Source organism: Onychostoma macrolepis, chromosome 23, assembly GCF_012432095.1.
Source record: "Onychostoma macrolepis isolate SWU-2019 chromosome 23, ASM1243209v1, whole genome shotgun sequence".
Lineage (NCBI taxonomy): Eukaryota > Metazoa > Chordata > Actinopteri > Cypriniformes > Cyprinidae > Onychostoma > Onychostoma macrolepis.
In genome coordinates this window covers 24,433,917-24,453,813 of record NC_081177.1, presented here as the reverse complement: position 1 = coordinate 24,453,813, position 19,897 = coordinate 24,433,917, and the positions used below count along the sequence as shown (strand labels likewise).

The 19,897-nt window shown below is 36.1% G+C and overlaps 2 protein-coding genes across 2 annotated transcripts; both read right to left on the bottom strand.

Moving 5' to 3' along the window:
* Positions 1-1,655: 1,655 nt before the first annotated feature.
* Positions 1,656-7,377, bottom strand: phlda3 (pleckstrin homology-like domain, family A, member 3). Its single transcript, XM_058763612.1, has 2 exons — positions 6,525-7,377; positions 1,656-5,274 (listed from the first exon to the last, which is right to left on the bottom strand). The coding sequence occupies exon 1, from the start codon at positions 6,908-6,910 to the stop codon at positions 6,527-6,529; it is 384 nt and encodes a 127-aa protein (XP_058619595.1). The 5' UTR covers positions 6,911-7,377; the 3' UTR covers positions 1,656-5,274; positions 6,525-6,526.
* Positions 7,378-10,256: 2,879 nt separating this feature from the next.
* csrp1a (cysteine and glycine-rich protein 1a) lies at positions 10,257-19,251 on the bottom strand. Its single transcript, XM_058764323.1, has 6 exons — positions 18,880-19,251; positions 15,935-16,044; positions 14,224-14,392; positions 13,492-13,621; positions 13,275-13,368; positions 10,257-12,306 (listed from the first exon to the last, which is right to left on the bottom strand). The coding sequence occupies exons 2-6, from the start codon at positions 16,041-16,043 to the stop codon at positions 12,230-12,232; spliced, it is 579 nt and encodes a 192-aa protein (XP_058620306.1). The 5' UTR covers position 16,044; positions 18,880-19,251; the 3' UTR covers positions 10,257-12,229.
* Positions 19,252-19,897: the final 646 nt, after the last annotated feature.

Sequence of the window (19,897 nt, the reverse complement as noted above, 5' to 3'; positions counted from 1 at the left end):
ATTGTGACTTTTTGAAATGTATTGTGTAACTCAGGCACTCCTCACACAACTCTTTGTCAGCGAAACTCTTTTGATGTAAAATATTTATTTGAAGTACCCCTGAGATTTTAAGCTGATACTTCAATAATTTAACATCACATTTCCATGTTCACAGTTATCTAATGTTAGGTAATGGTCACACGGCATTCAGCTACAACGCGAATTCTGGAAATGTTGGGACGTTTTTTAAATTTGAATAAAATGAAAACTAAAAGACTTTCAAATCACATGAGCCAATATTTTATTCACAATAGAACGTAGAGAACATAACAAATGTTTAAATGGAGAAATGTTACTTTTATCCACTAAATAAGCTCATTTCAAATGTGATGCCTGCTACAGGTCTCTAAAAAGTTGGCACGGGGGCAACAAAGGGTTGAAAAAGCAATACATTTTGAAAAGATTCAGTTGGGAGAACATCTAGCAACTTAAGTTAATTGACATCGGGTCTGTAACATGATTAGCTATAAAAGGGATGCTTTAGAGAGGCAGAGTCTCTCAGAAGTAAAGATGCGCAGAGGCTCTCCAATCTGTGAAAGAGTGCATAAAAAGATTGTGGAATACTTTAAAAACAACGTCAAATTGCAAAGGCTTTGCAAATCTCATCATCTACAGTGCATAACATCATCAAAAGATTCAGAGAAACTGGAGAAATCTCTGTGTGTAAGGGACAAAGCCGAAGATCTTTGTTGGATGCCCGTGGTCTTCGGGCCCTCAGACGACACCGCGTCACTCATCAGCATGATTCTGTCATTGACATTACTAAATGGGCCCAGGAATACTTCCAGAAACCACTGTCGGTAAACAATCTGCCGTGCCATCTGCAGATGCCAACTAAAGCTGTATCATGCAGAAAGGAAGCCATATGTGAACATGGTCCAGAAGAGCCGCCGTGTCTAGTGCCAACTATTTTGAGACCTGTGGCAGGCATCAAATTTGAAATGAGCTCATTTTGTGCATAAAATTGTACAATTTCTCAGTTTAAACATTTGTTATGTTATCTATGTTCTATTGTGAATAAAATATTGGCTCATGTGATTTGAAAATCTTTTAGTTTTCATTTTACTAAAATCTAAAAAAACGTCCCAACATTTCCGGAATTCGGGTTGCAAACAAATTAAATTTTATTTTTTTTCTTGTGTGTGTGTGTGTGTTCGATCATTTTATTTCACATTTATTTAAATATTTATTTAAATATATTTAAATATTTAATAAATGATTAGCTTTTCATCAACCCACAAACCCTGACAAAATATAATATAACTTATTAAATATAACTAATTATATATTATTAAATATGTACCTATTGAAAAATATAATTTCAAACATATTTAACTTTGTAAATACATGTAAATAAATAAATACATTATTAATAAATTAACTAATAATTAAAATATACAAACATTGGCTGCTGTACAAAAATGCTACCAAGGCACTAATTAGGTCTAACTTTCCATTTATACATATTTTACCATACATTTTAATAAGTTCACAGTCTTAGTAATGAGTTTAGCGGTTAAAAATGTGCTGCTTTAGTTTCCTGGAGGATTCACACTTTATTGATAGAGATCATTTAGGAAAGTATCTGTTTTCTGTTTATTAAACACAAGAGCAACAGGTTAAAGAGGCGCGCAGAATTCATCAGGCTCACACTCATCTGCTATTTTAACACAGTTTACACACACATGGTCTCTCTGCTCCTCACATGCCTCTGTCAATGACGCACAAAACCTTCTGGAATGTGTCTAGAGAGAGAGACGGGACAACAACAGTCCAGAAAAAACAACACCACATTAACCTGAAGTTTCTGCTTCTTTTGTTTATTTTTGGTGTTTTCATTTCACTTGAAGAGACAGTCCATTCAAAAGTACAAATTCTGTCACCATCCACTCACCTCATGTTGAACCAAACCTGAATAACGTCTATGAAACACAAAAGAAGATACTGTGAAGAATGTTGGTAAAAACTGAACAATCTGAGAAAAAAGGTACAAAAGCTTTTCTAAAGGTACACCTTTGTACCTTATTTACCCCTAAAGGATGCACAGCAGTAGCTACCTTAAAGTTACATAGTAGTACCTAAATGGTTCATATGTGTACCTTTCGAAAAGGTAACATACCAATGACAAATTTTGGACAAAAAAAAAAAAAACACAATTCAAAATAATTGGTTGTAGATGGATGTGCATATATGAGCATCCTTCCTGCAGTGTTTATTATCAGAGCTCAGCTGTTGAACACACTTCACATGGCTCTATTACTGCAGCTCATTTCTCTCATGACTCGTGAGTGTGTTTGAGCGTGAATCCGCATCCATGCAATCTGACTGCCACCATGTGCCGCCTCTAACCCCATTGAAACTGCATCGACACACCTTTGGGAAAAGATGCCACAACATGTCCAGGTGCAGACTGAAGCATTATGTAACTGGGAGTGACAAGCAACCTTATTCACTATGAACAATCAGACAACTCCATTATGACATAATATATTTAGAGTAAATAAATAACTACACATTTATAGCTCTTATCTACTTCTGAAGGACTTGCAATGGAGTAAATTGAAGCTTAGCAGCCTCTACAGAGCAATTAGTAGCCTGTATTTTGGTCTAATTACAGTTCAACACTATACACACACTCAAAGAGGACTTTATTCTGAAACTGCTGTGCACAAGCCATTGCACACATGTGTTGAGGTCCAGAAAGCTGTAAGGAAGCTGCCAGACTGCTGAGTCATCTCAAGACTGTGGCTTTTTTTAACAGAGCCTCCTCAGAAGTTCCGGCTCTGGGGTTTTCCACACACACAATCTGCCTATTATTGCAAGGCCACAGGCACAGCCCAGGGCACCGAACGGCCTGGAGATGAGACCAGAGCTATACTGGAGAGAGTGGAATATGGCAGTCTTCAATGCTGCCTGCACACTCAGCAGGGGATGTTAGTAGAAGGTCACTTCACTTGAGTGCATTGGTTAATTTGGAACAGATTGCAAAGTCATAATCGCAGGGTCATACGAATAGAGTTACAGACACTGATGCCCATGCATGTGTTCGTTGATGTTTTTCGTTCTAGTATTTCAACCAACAGCCAGCCTACGTTTTTGACGGACATGTAAACATGCGTGAGGGGTGAATTGTTTGATTTTTTGGGTATTATAAAACATAATGGAGGCGTTCAAAATGTTCATTATATTTATTTTACAAAATGGAGTTTATTTAGTGACTTAAATAAATTATATGTTACTCAGAGACTGACATGATTGGCTTGTCAAAAAATGCTACATTCACCTGTCACAAATTAATTGACTTTTGAAAATCAAGAAAATCATATATATATGTGTGTGTGTGTGTATTTGAATATATTTTTTTCTTATATTTTAATATTTCTAATATGCTGATTCAATATCGATTTTTTTTTTTTTCAGGAATTTTGAAAGATCAGCATTTATTTGAAATAACTATTCAAATGTCTTAACTGTCTCTTAATTTAATGTTTGCTGAATAGAAGCATTAATTGTGAAATGTATATAAATATAAATTGCATATTTAAAATAAAATATATAATTAGAAGTTTAAATATAAATATGCATATACATAAAAATGCATATTTAAACATATCATTATATATTAATGGCATCTGTCATTCTCAAAATCTCTACATTTTTTGATAAATATCTGTTGCTATGTTTAATATATATTTGTTTATATCATATGTCTTTTTAACTGTTATGTGTCTCATGGCCACCATAATAACATTGTAACGGCTGGAACAACGGCGTAAAAACCACATAAACATATTGGACCCTGACTTAGTCAAACTGGAACTGATGCTCAATAACTGAGGCATAGTATCTATTTAATGTTCTTTATGCTTCAGACTGAACTAATATTTGCATTTAACATTGTTTTTCCCAATCAAATCTGACCCGCACGTCATTATTCAGTCATGACCCCTCAGTTAAGAACTACATGTGAGGATTTCATCAGATTCTCAGTGACTTTGAACGGATCTTTCATGGTCTGTCATTTAATCTAGAGATTTATTAAGATAACAAACTGGTTATGGCATGTTTCAGATTAATACTACACTTCCCTTCACGCCTCAGTTTGTTAACGCAGCAGTGCAGCACTTAACTTCCACAGATTACTGCACAATAGCAAAACATATTCATCCTGAAGAAAAAGCCCTGTTTGACAACTTCTTTGACGGCCTTGCTGTGAAACTGACAGCTGGGGAAAGAAGGCAAGGCGGGACATTATTAGTCAGTGAGGCCATTGTCCGGGCATGTGCTGCAGAGACACTTGAGGTTGAGAGTCGAGAAAGCGTCTGAGAGCTGAAACACTGCTTCTAATTAGCATTAAAAATCCTGCTGTTGCCTCGGGCCTCGATGAACTAATTAAGAGAAATTCACACCGATATGTCTTTCAAAGCCACAAAATTTTTCTTTTTATTTGGACAATGTGTACCGAACGTGCAGAATGCATTTCCTCTATAATCTTTTTTAACCACCACAATGCAGATGATTATTTTCTAACTTTGGCAACCGCTCGGCAGAATATGGAGAAAATTGTAGTAATAACAGCATTGTCCAATGGAAAATAAAATAAAAACACATCCATCAAGTTTTCCGTCCAGTCGGGATACATTCCAAGGAACAGCAGTCTGGTCTTCCTGCCGTGCTTTGTGTGCGGTTGAAAACCTTTACAAGTGAATGAATCCAGATTCGCTGTTCAAATACTTATGAAATGTTAAACAGTGCAGCTGTGAGTCATACTTCATCTATGGTTAATGTCTGCTAAAGCAGCATCATGCTTTCACTTATAATACTGAGCGTAAGTCCTCCATTTAGCATGAGGTAAATGTGTCTATTAAAAGTGTAAAGTCCATGCCATAATCCACTCTGGCGTTGTGAGGAGTGAATTTAGCATTGAATTATGGTGAAGAGCAACCCATTGGGTCTCTGTTGCTGTTGACTTCTGTCTAACTAAAAGTGCATGAAAAAACTCCACTGTGTACAAAACATCCATGGCCTAACACCCACATGTACAAATCCATCCGCTGTGTCTGTGAGCACGCCAAAAGCTGTCACTTTGAAAAATGGTGGAAGCACAAAAGAAAAGAAATATGTGAGTTTTAAAGTTTTTCATCGGGTGTTTTCTTAGCATTGGGCTCCTGCCTTCAATTCTTGTCCACTGTTTCTCTCTCTTTTGGATCCAGTCCTGTGTCTAGGTTGAGTAATCTGGGGGATACAACAGTTATACTGCATTAGTGGAGCATTTAAAGACTTATGAGATGTGTCACTTCTCATGAGAGGAGTACATTTTTTATTCATATTTTTCCATGCACAAATGGAAATGGCGTAAAATCAAATTCTGGCTATCCAAATAGTGTGTATTTGTAATGCGTGATTGCAAATGATTTTTACAGCAAAGAAAATCTAATATCTGGTTTGATTACACATTTCATTCAGCATTATTCAATTGCTTTTGCTTTATGCATGGGAGCTGATCAAGCATGAATGCCTTTTAAATAGGCTACTTAAAGAATGGGTACAAAATGTATTTTGGATTTTCTAATAAAATCTGGAGCCAAATGACTCTAATGGGATCAAATAATAAATTTAAAACATCCTATTGAATAGCACGAAAAATCCAACATAATTTTATATACATTTATTAATAGTGTATGTGCTTTGGAAACCCTTTTGAATTGAATTAATGGCAGGACAATCACTTTGGGAGTTACTGGTGTTTTAAAAGATTTTTTTTTTTTGTCAATTTGAAGTTCCATATGAGTAGTTTTCCTATTGGAGATGCGCTTTTTGTTTTATGATCTGATGGAATTTTAAGCAAATTCCCAATATGATCCTTAATAATTGCTTCTGAATCCTTGAATGGAATTTCAGTCCCACTTTAAATTTGGTGGCCTTAACTACTATGTACTTATATTTGAATTAATCATTTGGTACAATGCACTTATTGTTTAAAAATACCTATATTTAATTTCTGTAATTACATTTATAATTACACTGTTGACCCATCCCTTACACCTTAACCCACCCTTAAACCTACCCACACCACCAAACCTGTCCCTAACCTTACCTCAATAGCAGCAATAGTGTTTTGCAATACAGTATGAACACAATAAGTACATTGTACTTATTTTTTGATGCAAGTACATAGTAGTTAATGCCACCTAATATAAAGTGTGAATTTTTTATTTTTTAAATCTTTTTTGGGACTCAGGCAGCTATTCCATGCAAAACCTTTAGTAAAGCTTCTTAAGACTATAAAGGAATATTTAGTCATGATTTTCCGTGTGTCAGACCGGACAGAGCGGTCTTTCATAGAGCTCAATCCAGTAAATGAATAGCAGATGTTATTCAGGATAATTGGTTCCTGAGAACGCGTGAACGCTTCTCCATACCAGGAGCACACAAGCAGCCCTTGCAGAATAAACGCTGATCAACATCAAAACAGCTGTCTTTACCCTCAAAGCTCGACGTCTCCCTCGCCGCAGCTGCCCAGATGTGACAAATGTCTGTTCCTGCCGGTCTGAACGGCGACGCGGTTTTTGAAGCGCACCAGCGCGAGCGCGATCTCCGCGTTCCACGCCGTTCCCTCCTGCTGGCACCTGAAGTCAGTCTCCTTCCCACCGTTCATCACGATGGTGAAGTACACCAGACCCCGTTTATACTCCACGCAGTCCAGCGTGGTCATCTCCTCGAAGCGCATCTCTTTACTGCTCTCGCCTTTACAGTCGTACAGCCGGAGTCCGTCCTCTGTCAGAACGCAACGCTTCTTCTTCCACAGCTGCAGAAGTCCATTACTCCTCTTCTCCAGATAGCCATCCTTCATGACTTTACACTGGTTCATTCTGAATGAAGGTCGGTGTGAAACCAAAAACAATCGTTAATTAGAATCGGCAAAGCGTTCGCTGCTGTTTTCGCGTAGCGTTAACGACCGAGCATTGTACGCAAACGCGCGTAACCGCTGTGCGCCCACTACATACGGTATAAAACGCCTTCATTTATTTCGTTTCGCTCAACTTTAAAGGTTTCTGCTGAAAATCATTCCTCTAAAGAACCCGTTCCTGATTCTAACGCATCGTCGCTGCATTGCCGCCAGACTCCTCAGTGGCTAAAGATCCATTTCCGACTTTTATATATTGTTACAATCTACTTGGAAGTCCCGTAATCTGGGCATGTTGGTACTTGCTCCTCTGAAAGCGACTCCTCTCGTGTTTCTGAAGGCTCCCCCCTCCACCCCCTCGTGACGTCATGGGGATTAGTCCTACTTTAACTGCACTCTGGAATGCTGCTGCTGCTGCTGCCCGATAAACATTAGCTTGTGCGTCCATTCATGTCATGACATCTTTACTCCAGACAGCTTTTTTGTGAAGGGCCTTTCTTTTATTCCACTTAATCACTTTGACATCACACTTAACGTCTCACTGCTGTTATTATTATTAGTCCCTCAGTCAAAACGCTTTTTTACAGAACTCCTGTCATAATTTAGAACCAAAGGATCCTGTTAATGTTTTTATATGCGATCGCAGTACAACACAAAATTAAAACTAGATCTTTTATAAAACTGGTAATAGGGTTTTCATGATTTAAAAAAAAAAAAAAAATCCTTTAATTTATAGAATTCTACTAAAAAGAAGATTTCAAAACATGTAATTTCAGGACATACACTCTTAAAAATAAAGGTGCTTAAAAGGTTCTTCACAGCGATGCCATAGAAGAACCATTCAGTCAAAGGTTCTTTAAAGAACCATCTCTTTCTTACCTTTTTATAATCCGAAGAACCTTCTTTCGCCACAAAGAACCTTTTGTGAAACAGAAAGGTTCTTTAGATGTTAAAGGTTCTTTATGGAACCGTTTAGACCAAAAGGTTCTTCTATGGCATCGTGAAGCACCTTTTTGTTTTTAAAAGTGTAATTTCAGAACATTTCAAAAATATGGGTTCTGGTGAAAAATGACATCAAGTAGAAAATTGTAAAAATTTAATTAAATCTAAATAAATATATACACTGTAAAAAGTGATAAGTTGACTTAACTTAAAAAATTTGAGGAAACCTGTTGCCTTTAAAATTTTTAAGTAAATGATAAATAAAAAAATAAGTTAAGTGAATTGTCAAGTTCACTCAACTTTTTTTTTAAATGATTATTTACTTAATTTTAAGGCAACATGTTTCCTAATTTTTTTTTAAGTTAAGTCAACTTATCACTTTTTACAGTGTAGTAAACAATATAGGTTAGTGTGAATATTTACTCTTCAAACATACTATCCTTTTTCTGTTTAATAACTTCAAATCATTGAATGGACACAATCGTTGGCCAATTATTTTTATTATTATGTATTTATTTTGGGGCTTGAATGCTCTGTGCCACGTTATACCTCACTTAAACAATGTGCTTTCCCAAATAATTTAAGTATTTTGCCTATGGACTATATTTTCCAAATAAAATTATCATATGCATGTCATACATACTATGCATTTCAGCAAATATGCAAAGTAGCCTGTATGCATAAGATCCAAAAAATGCATGACATGCTGTCACTTTATTTACTATTTTGTGTTTTGTTGCTGAATGCCTGATTAAATAAACCCATTACAAATTTGCTGAAAAAAACCTTTTAGAAAGGGCTTTCTTCTGCGTCTCAAACTCTTGAGAACAGCATGAAGTGAAACTCATCCGATAGTGTTGTCCTCACTGATACAACTAAAATGGAATGATGAACATGTTTGAAATTCGCTGTTGGTCGAGAGAAGTAGGCGCTCTTTTCATAGCTGAGATATTGCAGGACATTATTGTGCATACTGTCCTCTAGAGGATGATCTTTACCTCTTCTTAGTATTCGGAACTCAATTTGGAGGGCCCATGCCATGTTGTTTCAAGAGTATCATGCCACACATTAAATAAAAACATTTAGGTCATTTGCTTTAATTGGAACCAGTGTCATCAGTCGGACATAATCACTGGAAAATACATGTGAAAGATGTACTTGAATTGCGATGAACATTCATGCACATTTGCTACAAATAGAATGCACGACTACAGATTTTAATGCTATGCATGAAACCTGTATTAATGGCTGTATAATTTGTAAATATTTGCCTGTCTGTCTTTCACAGATGGAATGTGTGTAGGTGGTTCATGTTAATGCTAGTTTTGGCAGGGGCTCTTTTCCTTCCCTCAGTTCAACAGCCATTACATGCAGAGCTTGTATGAACAACGTTACTCCCACACAGCACTGTGAACTTTGTAATGTTTGACAGATCAATCATATTCCAGTCATTAATTTCACTTTCCTGTATCAGGTGAAAAGTTTAACCAAGCAGGTGTTGTGGGGTGTAACTGTATCAGAGGTTCACTTTAACAGTTTGTAATATTTTAATATCTTCTACTGATGACCTAAACTGTAAGAAAATATCCTGTTATTTTGTTCAATCTAAAAACTTACTTAAACAACTTAAATCTGCTTGGAATAGTTCACCCAAAAATGAAAATTTGCAGAAAGATGTAGATGAGTTTGTTTCTTCATGGCAATAGATTTGGAATAATGTATCATTACATCACTTGCTCACCAATGAATCCTCAGTAGTGAGTGGGTGCCGTCAGAATGAGAGTTTCAAGCGAAAAGCAGCATATAATAAACAAATCCATTTACCATCAAACCGTTGCTTCAGGCTAAAATACGAGCCTTCTATTGTTTTCTGCAGTGGAAAACCATCTCGTCTGAATTGTAAGAGAAATCTGCACAGATTAGAAGCAATAGTTTAAAAGTAAAATGGCTTAATGATGGACTTGTTTACTACAAACACGCAGCGTTTCACTTTTCAAGATGTTAACTGATGGACTGGAGTGGTGTGGATTACTTGTAGATTATATTGTGATGTTTTTATCATCTGTTTGGACTCTCATTCTGACGGCACCCATTCACTGCAGAGGATCCACTGGTGAGCAAATGATGTAATGATACATTTCTCCAAATCTGTTATGATGAAGAAATAGAATGGATAGGGTGAGTACAATTTCTGCAAACTGATTGAACTATTTAGAATGTAATAATAAATAAATATAATGAAAAATAATAAATGTGGCAGGCCACATAATGTTCATTGAAACTGGCATATCCAGGAACAGCTGAGTGTAACCTACACAACACAACACCTTCAGGATAACACACGACACTAATAATGCACAAAACATCATAAAGTGTAACATAAAACTCCCTTTGTGCAATGTTTGGGCACCTGAGAGTGTTTTATTTTTTTATTTTTTTTTTGTGAGGTGCATTGTATCTTGTTGCATGTAAATACAGCAATCAGGGTGACAATCTGTATGCAATCATCAGAGCTTAATGTTCTTGATCATTGAAATGTTTACGACTTTTAAAGGATTATCAGGTACTTCCCAAAAGAAAGCTGCATTACTGAAAGTGTCAGACAGTTCATCTTTCAGTCACAGTGAAACTCGATAAGAGAGTGACTCATGTACTGTACATTTCTAAAATTGTAAAATGATTAGGTCACGAATTTAGCATGTGATTGAGATTATGTGAAAGGATTATAGTTGAGTATGCTCACTTTAAAAATGACCATTCGCATGCCACATATGCAGAGAACGCTGATGCATGTCGAATCAGTAGACAATGAGAGTTTTATATCAATAATTCATTTGACCAGTTGATTGTTTGGTCAAGTTAATACAGAAAATTTAGATAAAAACAAGGCCTCATAAATGGTAGGCCTATATAAATGGTGTATGAAACAATAGGTATACACTATGTTTCAATGATTTGAGGTTAGGATGACATTTTTTAAAAATAAATTAATACATCTATTTAGCAAGGATGCATTAAATTGATCTAAAGACTAATATTACAAAAAAAGATTTGCATATCAAATAAGTGCTGTTTTTAAATTCAAATTTCTATTTATCAAAGACATTGAAAACATAGCACAACTATTTTAAACACTGATAATAAGAAATGTTTTTTTTAGAATATTAGAATAATTTCTGAAGGATCATGTGACACTGAAGACTGGAGTAACGAGGCTGAAAATTCAGCTTTGATCACAGGAATAATTACATTTTACAATTATTCACATAGAAAACACTTATTTTAAGTTATAATAATACGTCACAGTATTACAGTTTTTACTGTATTTTTGATCAAATAAATGCAGCCTTAGTGAGCAAAAGACGCTTCTTTAAAAATATTTTTTAAAGCTTATAGACTTGTAACTTTTTAATGGTATTGCACATCATCCAATGAAAAAAAAAAAAACAATGAATCCAATGAGTTCATTTTTTTCTTCCAATATGTGGCACCAGAGATAGCAACTAAATATGTATTTGTTATTAAAATGCCAAATTGAAAGTGTCGATTGAAATGCCACAGAACGGGACGCGAGCTATAGGTGTGATATCAAGACAAATTTCTAAGGAATACCCTCTACTAGAAATATATACTGAAACTACCTCTACTTACTTGCAAGCCACATTCATTTTATATACATAAATCTCTCAAACATTTACATTCACCTACTATTCAGTTTAATGGACACAAATAAAAAAAGACACCAAAAATGTGCATATTTGTACATTTACTTCTAACCATCTTCTTAAAGTACGTGCAGAAGGCATACGTTTCCATTAATAGTGAAATAAACTGAAATAAAGGCAAGGAGTACTTGTGACTCATTCATGCTGAAGAAAACATTCTTTACAGTGATTAAAGCTCAAACAAGCATGTGGTAAACTAGTAAACTGGTATGCAGATCCATTTAAGACCAGACAGTACATCGAAGCAGAGGAATACCGACATAACACCACAGCTCAGGTTCCACTAAACCGGTGAAAATTCAAGTGATCATTTTAGGTGAGCAGATTAAGTCTTAATCCCATTTTTAGTTTACATACTTGACGTTCTTCCAAGAGTTAAGAAGAGATGTTTATGGGTTCAAGACAATGACATGATGTCTTGTGGAATGTATCGCGTGTAAGATTTAGACGGAAGTATCAGGACTCTGGTTTCCTTCTTGACTGACACCTGTTTCCTTTTTGAAGACACTGACATGAACTCACTCGCACCTGTACTTGTATGTGAGCAGGAGGTGTTTAGGAGCTTCTACAGATGCTTACGAATGGGGGAATGTGGGGTAAGTTGTGTCATGCTGAACTATTGAGTGTGTGACAGTGCTCCAGCGCCTTGACCGTATCCAAAGCCCTTTGGTCCAAAGTTCTTGGCATAGCAACCTGTGTACACAAAATGAAGTTAATATGGCACCATTTTTTCACCATAATTTTTTTTTTACTACAAATTATGCAGAAAATGTGAGTGGTGGTGTTGTAAATCTCGCCAAAATGATTTTAGGTGGTTCCCAGAGTGTTGTGGTTATGATAAAGATTTCACAGATTTCAGTTCCAATTCATAAACTCTTGATTTGAGTAAATAAATAAAATAAAAAAAATAGAAACCGTCACAGAAGTTCAAATGGTTTGTATTGGTATTTGTTGTGGAAATACTGAAAACCATCAACTGTTAATTAAAACCATTAACTTATGGTTTCCAGTAGTAGGGTTGCCAGGTTCATAGTTTTCCTGTGGAATTGGACTGCATGTAACTTGTTGCCCACAGATTAAAGATTTGCCAGAATGCACAAATTGAGTTTTGATATTTGGATAGGGTCGTTGGGCTTTTTTGTGCCTATTTTTGACTGGCCTATGGGCTGGTTTTGTTACTCAGACCTGGCAACCCTCTCCAGTAGTGTGTTTCGGACCATATTCCATTAGGATTTAGTTGTTTTAACATGCCACCAATAGAAGGTGACAAATTCCCAGTCGAGAACCACAGAGACAGTTACAGTTTACATTAAAACATTACAATTTTTAAGCATATGTGATAAAATGATCAGAATTTTAAAGCGGAGACTTTTTCCATAGCAATAGTAACATCTCACAAAGCTTATTAAAATTATTGGATGGGAGGCACGCTGAAAGTGATGTTAAGGGAAGTTTTGTTCATGTATTTGCAGAAAAAGCATAGCATAGACTCAAAGATTAATCTTGCGATTTTGGATTCGATATTGGTTCATGAAAACAAAGCTTGACTCAAATCAATTAATATTGTCGACACAGCCCTAGCTGCTTTATCATTTCTAACATTTTCTAGGTGGTTGCTTGACAAGAATCACTAAAAAGAGAGATGACATTGGATACTCTGCCTTTGCAGTAGATTTCTCCGTCCTTGTCAGCTAAAGTTGTAGATTCTAGCCCCTTGCCGCACTTTGCACATCGGAAACAACCCCTGTGCCATGCCTGCAGAGAAGACCACAGTTGCTTAATGAAGAGCATATCAAGAGCTTACAGGACCAGAACTGATGGCTTAGTTTTGGTGCATCACGACAGCATTTCCTCCTGTCATTTCTGCTTTTGGCTTACATTTCCTGCCCCTATGACTTTTTCAGCTGCGTAGACGGCCTTGCTACACCGTGGACAGACATCAGAGCCGCCAAACTTCTGAGCAAACTTTGATGTGTTGGGGTTATTGGTTGGCTGATGTTCTTGAGGCCTGCAATCAGAAGACACACAACACAAGATTCAGATGCTGAACAGTCACCAGATTGGCCACAGTTTGCTAGATTTACAGCAGCAAATCTTTAAAGGAATATTTTCCTCCAAATTTATATACTGCAATCATAAAATCTGTTCGACATTCTTTCTCCTGTGGAACATAAAAGCAGTTTTGATAAATGTTCACGCTGCTCTTTTCCGTAGAATGAAAGTGGAAACTATAGTTGGTTGCTTTATATCTTGATCAAATGATTCCTTTCCATGTAATTGTTGGCCAGAATAGGCTATAAAGCAGGGCTCCTCAAATCTGGACCTTGAGATCCACTTTCCTGCAGAGTTTAGCTGTAACCCTAATCAAACACACCTGAACATGCCAATCAACGTCTTCAGGATCATTAGAAAATCACAGACAGGTGAGTTTGATCAGAGTTGGAGCTAAACTCTGCAGTAGATTGGACCTCCAGGGTAAGATTTGAGGAACCCTGCTATAAAGTATACATTATGCCGACAGCCAAAGTGTAATTTTGTGAGACTAGATGCTAAAAGAATGAAATCTAAGCAATATATAAGAATCAAAATTCAAATTAAGTGTATTCTTACTCCACATGTTTAATTCCCAGTGACTCTCCTTTGTCCATGCTCAGAGTTCCTGCGCCAGCACCGTAGCCATAGCCTTTGGGCCCGTATTTTTTGCCATAACAGGCTTTGCAGTAGATCTCATTCTCATGGACGGCTACAGTAGTGCTGTCTAGATTTTTCCTGCACACCACTGAAATGAGAAGGATGAGTGAATATGACAAGCAACATAGATAAAAGTGTTCTGCAGTGACCTTCAGCTTCGAGATTTCAAAAACATAATAATGAATGTAACCAGGTTGCCAAAGCAAACCTGTTGTTTTAAGCAATGTAGATGTCGGAAAGTGTGGCGAGTGGAGGATATCATAATATATCTATGTTTGAAAGATATACATTATCTTTAATATTAGAAATATTATTGCTATATCAATGAACTCTACTGTGCTAGTGTTTTGCATTTTGTGATCAAAGTCTTGTATGTCTAGACTCAAGGAACACCTCAGCAGGGTTCTGTGTTTAATTTTTCATTAAAGGTGCTTTGATTTGATTTTTTTTTTTTTTTTTCCTGCAGACAGTCTGTCTGGTATGCAGAGCCTTTGAGGGCCCAAAGCAAGGTAATATTACATTCCATAGGCGATTTATAGAGACAACCAGAAGAGAGCGCCAGAGAACAAGCTAGACAAAAAAAAAAAACAAACAACTGATGTTACCACCTGAACTATGACTGTGACCCAATTCATATGATATCTGTTATTAACATTATCCATAATTAGAAGTAGTTTCTCCTAAATTATAGCAGATGCCATACTTTTTAAAATGTAAGAAAAAGATAGCAATAATGAATTGTATTCGACAGGAGGGTCTGTGGTATCAAGATGCAGTTTTATGACTCTAATTTCACACACTCAAAAGTATTGTTTTAATACATATGTAAACTATGAAACAATCAATGTTGGACAGCTTGCTCTTTCAATACAGCTTTAAAAGCATTCTGGCACACATTTTTCACTAAATGTTAATATACCAAATTATTGAAGTACTGAAATCTGCTTTGTACCTTTGTAATGCAATGATAACCACCAAACGCAGGTGGTGATGAGAAAGTCACATGATGAACAAAAGCCTATCTCAAGCAGCTTTTAAATAAACATATATACCTGTGGAAGGTGCACAGTGTCATTCACACAAACACTAAACACCATCATGGTGAGTCTCATCAAAAAATGAAATATGCAATAAACATTAATTTAACAACATTAGATGTAACATACAATCCTAATCAACAGCACGGATAAGAAAAAGAACTAAGAAACATAGTTACTTCAAAGAAAAAACATCCGATTTGAAATGCAACGCAGGGAATTCTGGGAACGTCAATTTACGGTTTTTCCCTGTAAATTTTACATTCTTTTTCACTTCCAAAAACGGTATTTCATGTCTATTACAGTTTTTCTCCGAATTTAACAAAGTCTACCAAGGGCAGACTCTTTCTGATGAATAAAGATTAATATATAATTTATCTGTTAATAATTATTCATCTTTTGTACAACTACAGGCACACTGTAAAAAATGACTGTGACTTTAACGGTAAAAACTGTGAAAATGCTACAGTAAAAAAGCAAAAAACAACAACTGTTAAATGGTTAACGGTAAGTTCCCCTAATATACCAGCTGACCTACTGATACTGTGTGGACTCATGGCACTAGACAGTACAGGAAAATGAACATGACTTACTGCAAAGGAAGCAGAATCTGTGGAAGCTCCGCCCTTCACACTGCACTTCCTCTGCAAAATACACTGTTTTCTGGCAGCAGCCACATTTGTTTCCACCCCCAAGAGGCATCCTGTAACACACACACAGAGACATGACCTGAAATCACCTATATTCATTCATTTTTGGGGACATCCTAGTGATTCCCACAATTAAAAATGATAAAGATTCAAATCCAGAAAGTGTGTGTAGTAAAGTGTAACAGTGTTTAAGTGTAGTCAATAGGAAGACCTGAAGTTCTGTAAATACTATGTGTGTATATGTAATTATACTGTAGTTAGCAAAGAAAAACAAGAAGTGATGACATACCACAAGAGAAATGCAATGCCAAAAAAGGCATTGAGATTATTAAAGAATGCATGTCTGAAATCTGAAACGAGGCGGTTCTGATGTAAAAGCAAATTTGGACTTTCAAAAGCGCATACTTGTTGTGATTCCAGAGTACAACGTGAACTTCACTGCTTGGCAAGTTTACAAGTTCCCTTTTGCTTCACTAGACTAACATAGCAATGGATCTCCAGTCAGCCGGAATTAATTTGATCGACCTTAAATAAATGAATTAAAAAAAAAAGTCTTGTCCACAACCTGCATTAAGGCTGCAACACAAAACCAAACAGAAATCAGTTGTTTTGCTGTGTTCGGAATCTGCATTGAGACTGAGACACAGAACAAAACAAGAATTATTTTTATTTTTTTTGTCCATGACCTACATTAAGGCCACAAAACAAAAAAAGAAGTCAGTTATTTGCATTGAAACAGAGGCAAAACAAAACTGAAATCAATTGTTTTGTTTTTGCCCAGAATCGGCATTGAGACTGAGACACAACAAAACTAAACTGTTTAAAAAAAAAAAAAAAAAAAACACACAAGTTGACCTAACTCAGAATAACAAGGCCACCTATCGCACTCAAATTAACTTAACTAGCAACCAACAACTTAAAAACTTTAGTTCATCTAATGAATAAAAGTCAGTCTATTGAATTTTAAAAGATCTGTCAGATCAACCAGAGATTTTTTAGCATTTAGCAATGCTAATCTTTCTTAACAATATTCTTTCTTTTAGAGTTATGTTTACTTTCAAAGCCCACTACATAATATGAGTAGTATTTGCCTCTTATAACTTAAGGCAAACAGTTATGCTGATAGCTAAATGTATCAAATCCAGCAGTTGCAATGAGATGCATATATACATCAGCACACGATTCTCAACCATGGTGAGGATCAACAAATGTTAAATCAGTGAAAATATGAACTCTGATCCACATGACAGCTAAATGACAGTGACAGCAGCAGCATAAATTAATCCAGTAAAATGTAAAACAATATTTTAACAATAATTAATAAAATGTTTCTAAGCTGCAATGCATGCTGGGAATTTGTGCCATATTCATGTTCATTTACATGTTCAATTTAAAATAGTTTGTTCAGATGACTCAATTTGAAAAGTTGGGAGAACATCTGGATATGTTGTGAACAAATACTGGATTATCTAAGTAAAGTAAACAAAACAACTTTTGCTAGCGACATGTTTAGAGTATTTTTGTTCGGTTCACACGAAAAATTAAACTGACTTCTACTTAAAATTCCTTGTTCAGGCTACTTTACATTTTCAAAGTTGTATATATATATATATTTTTTTTTTTACAGTGAAAACAAAAAAAACCCCCAAAAAACAGTTGATCCGTTTTTGTTTTTTTGAGCCAGTGTGGGTTCAGGGTTGTACATTTACACCTTTACATTTGACAGTGAATCATGCTGTAATTACTGGGAAATGTCTCATTGATTTTATTCCATAAAAGGGATGGTTGGTTGTAATCGAGACATTCCTGCATAGTTCTGCTGATTCCAGTCTAAACACTAACTCCGGCCCCTGACTCCAAACATGTAGGGTTGTCAAGGATGTGACGAAATGACATGACTCTGCACACAGCCACACATGCTGATAACGTTCTGTACTGTAGTACACTTACGACCATTTCCCTTATTCTGTTGCGAACACATGCTTCTCTCACGCTGCCACAGAAGGTCATGGAAAGTTTGATAGGTTAATAGCTAGACTTAAGGACATTAGACTGTATTATGAGAATACTGTGACATTGTTTTAGGCAGTGATCTGATTAAATCAACTTCACACTTCCTGTGAATTTTTGAGCTTTATTCATGCCTACAAATCCACCATGCTGCATTAGTCTCGTTTTTACATGGACTATATATGCATGTCTTCAAGCTCACCCAGTTCCACAAACACTAACCAAAAGTACTATTAGTACCATTTTACAAAAACTCACAACACACTTAAAAAAATAAAGGTTCTTTAGTGGCATCAATTACTACATGAGGAACATTTAACATCCATGAAAACTTTCCATTCCACAAAATGTGCTTTATAGTGGGGAAAATAAAAGGTCCTTATGATTTAAAAAAAAAAAAAAAAAAAAAAAAAAATTGTATATAGTTCTTCTATGATATCACCATGAAAATCCCCTTACACGTTATCTTTATTTTTAACAGTGTAGAATAAGACTGGACTGAAAATCTTGGTCAAAATGTTCCAAAGACTCCTTATGAGACTAAATGTTTTTTGGTCTGATTGAGTCCAGTTATTCTACTAGAAAACAAGACTAGACAAGTCACATTCCTGATCCTAGATCAGAAAAGTTAGTAGTAGTTTATAACTGTGAAAGGGAAGAATTGAACTTTTTGCTTCTATATACTTGCCAAGAATTTAGTCAGCTGAATAAAATCGAGGAGGTTTGATGAGGAGGAAAGAATTCAAAGAATTCCAAGAAAACAAAAACTCAGAAACAGTTTCAGCCTTATGAGCTGCACACAAGCTTGCAAAGCCATTACGCAAGAAAAGCGGAAAGCGTGTAGGGGACAAAATCCGACAGCATGAAGAGCTTCTTACCTGAAGTGATCTTCTCTGTTTGTGGACAGAAAATCAGCAGTCAAAGTCCAGCAGACTGTAGGAATGAGAACAGACTCTCCAGTCTGTTGGAGGGGTCTGTGTCAAGCTTCAGCACAGGAGCTCTGGGGTGGGGCAGTGAGGGAAGTGAGTCAAACTATGTGCTGTGGTGAGATGTTAAAGGAACAGCACTACCTCATGACCCCGCTGTGTGTGTGTTTGTTTCTTTGAACCTTCATTGACAGTGCAATAATTCGATGTTTATTGAGGTTTATTGACTTTGCTCTTTCATACCTCAGGGAACTGACCTTATTTGGAAATAAAAAAACTCTGCACGTTCTGCACGACCATATTCTAAACCACTTAACCTGCTCAATACTTACAGCACTGGTTTTAAACTTAATTCCTGGAGGGCCACAGTACTGCACAGTTTAGCTCCAACCCTAATCAAACACACCTGATCCAGCTAATCAAGGTCTTCAGGATCACTAGAAACTTCCAAGCAGGTGTGATTTGGAGCTGGTTGGAGCTAAACTCTGCAGAGCTGTGGCCCTCTAGGAACTGAGTTTGAGACCACTGACCTACAGTGTTGGGGAAAGTTACTTTTAAAAGTAATGCATTACAATACTGCATTACTCCATAAAAAAGTAACTTATTAAGTAAGTAATTGTGTTACTTACTCTTTACAGAAAGTAATGCATTATGTTACTTTTGCATTACTTTTTGTCACCTAGGCTGGGCTTGCTTTTATTTATTTATATACAGTGGGTACGGAAAGTATTCAGACCCCTTACATTTTTCCATCTTTGTTATATTGCAGCCATTTGCTAAAGTCAGTTTTTCCCTCATTAATGTACACATAGCACCCCATATTGACAGAAAAACACAGAATTGTTGACATTTTTGCAGATTTATTAAAAAAGAAAAACTGAAATATCACATGGTCCTAATTATTCAGACCCTTTGCTGTGACACTCATATATTTAACTCAGGTGCTGTCCATTTCTTCTGATCACCCTTG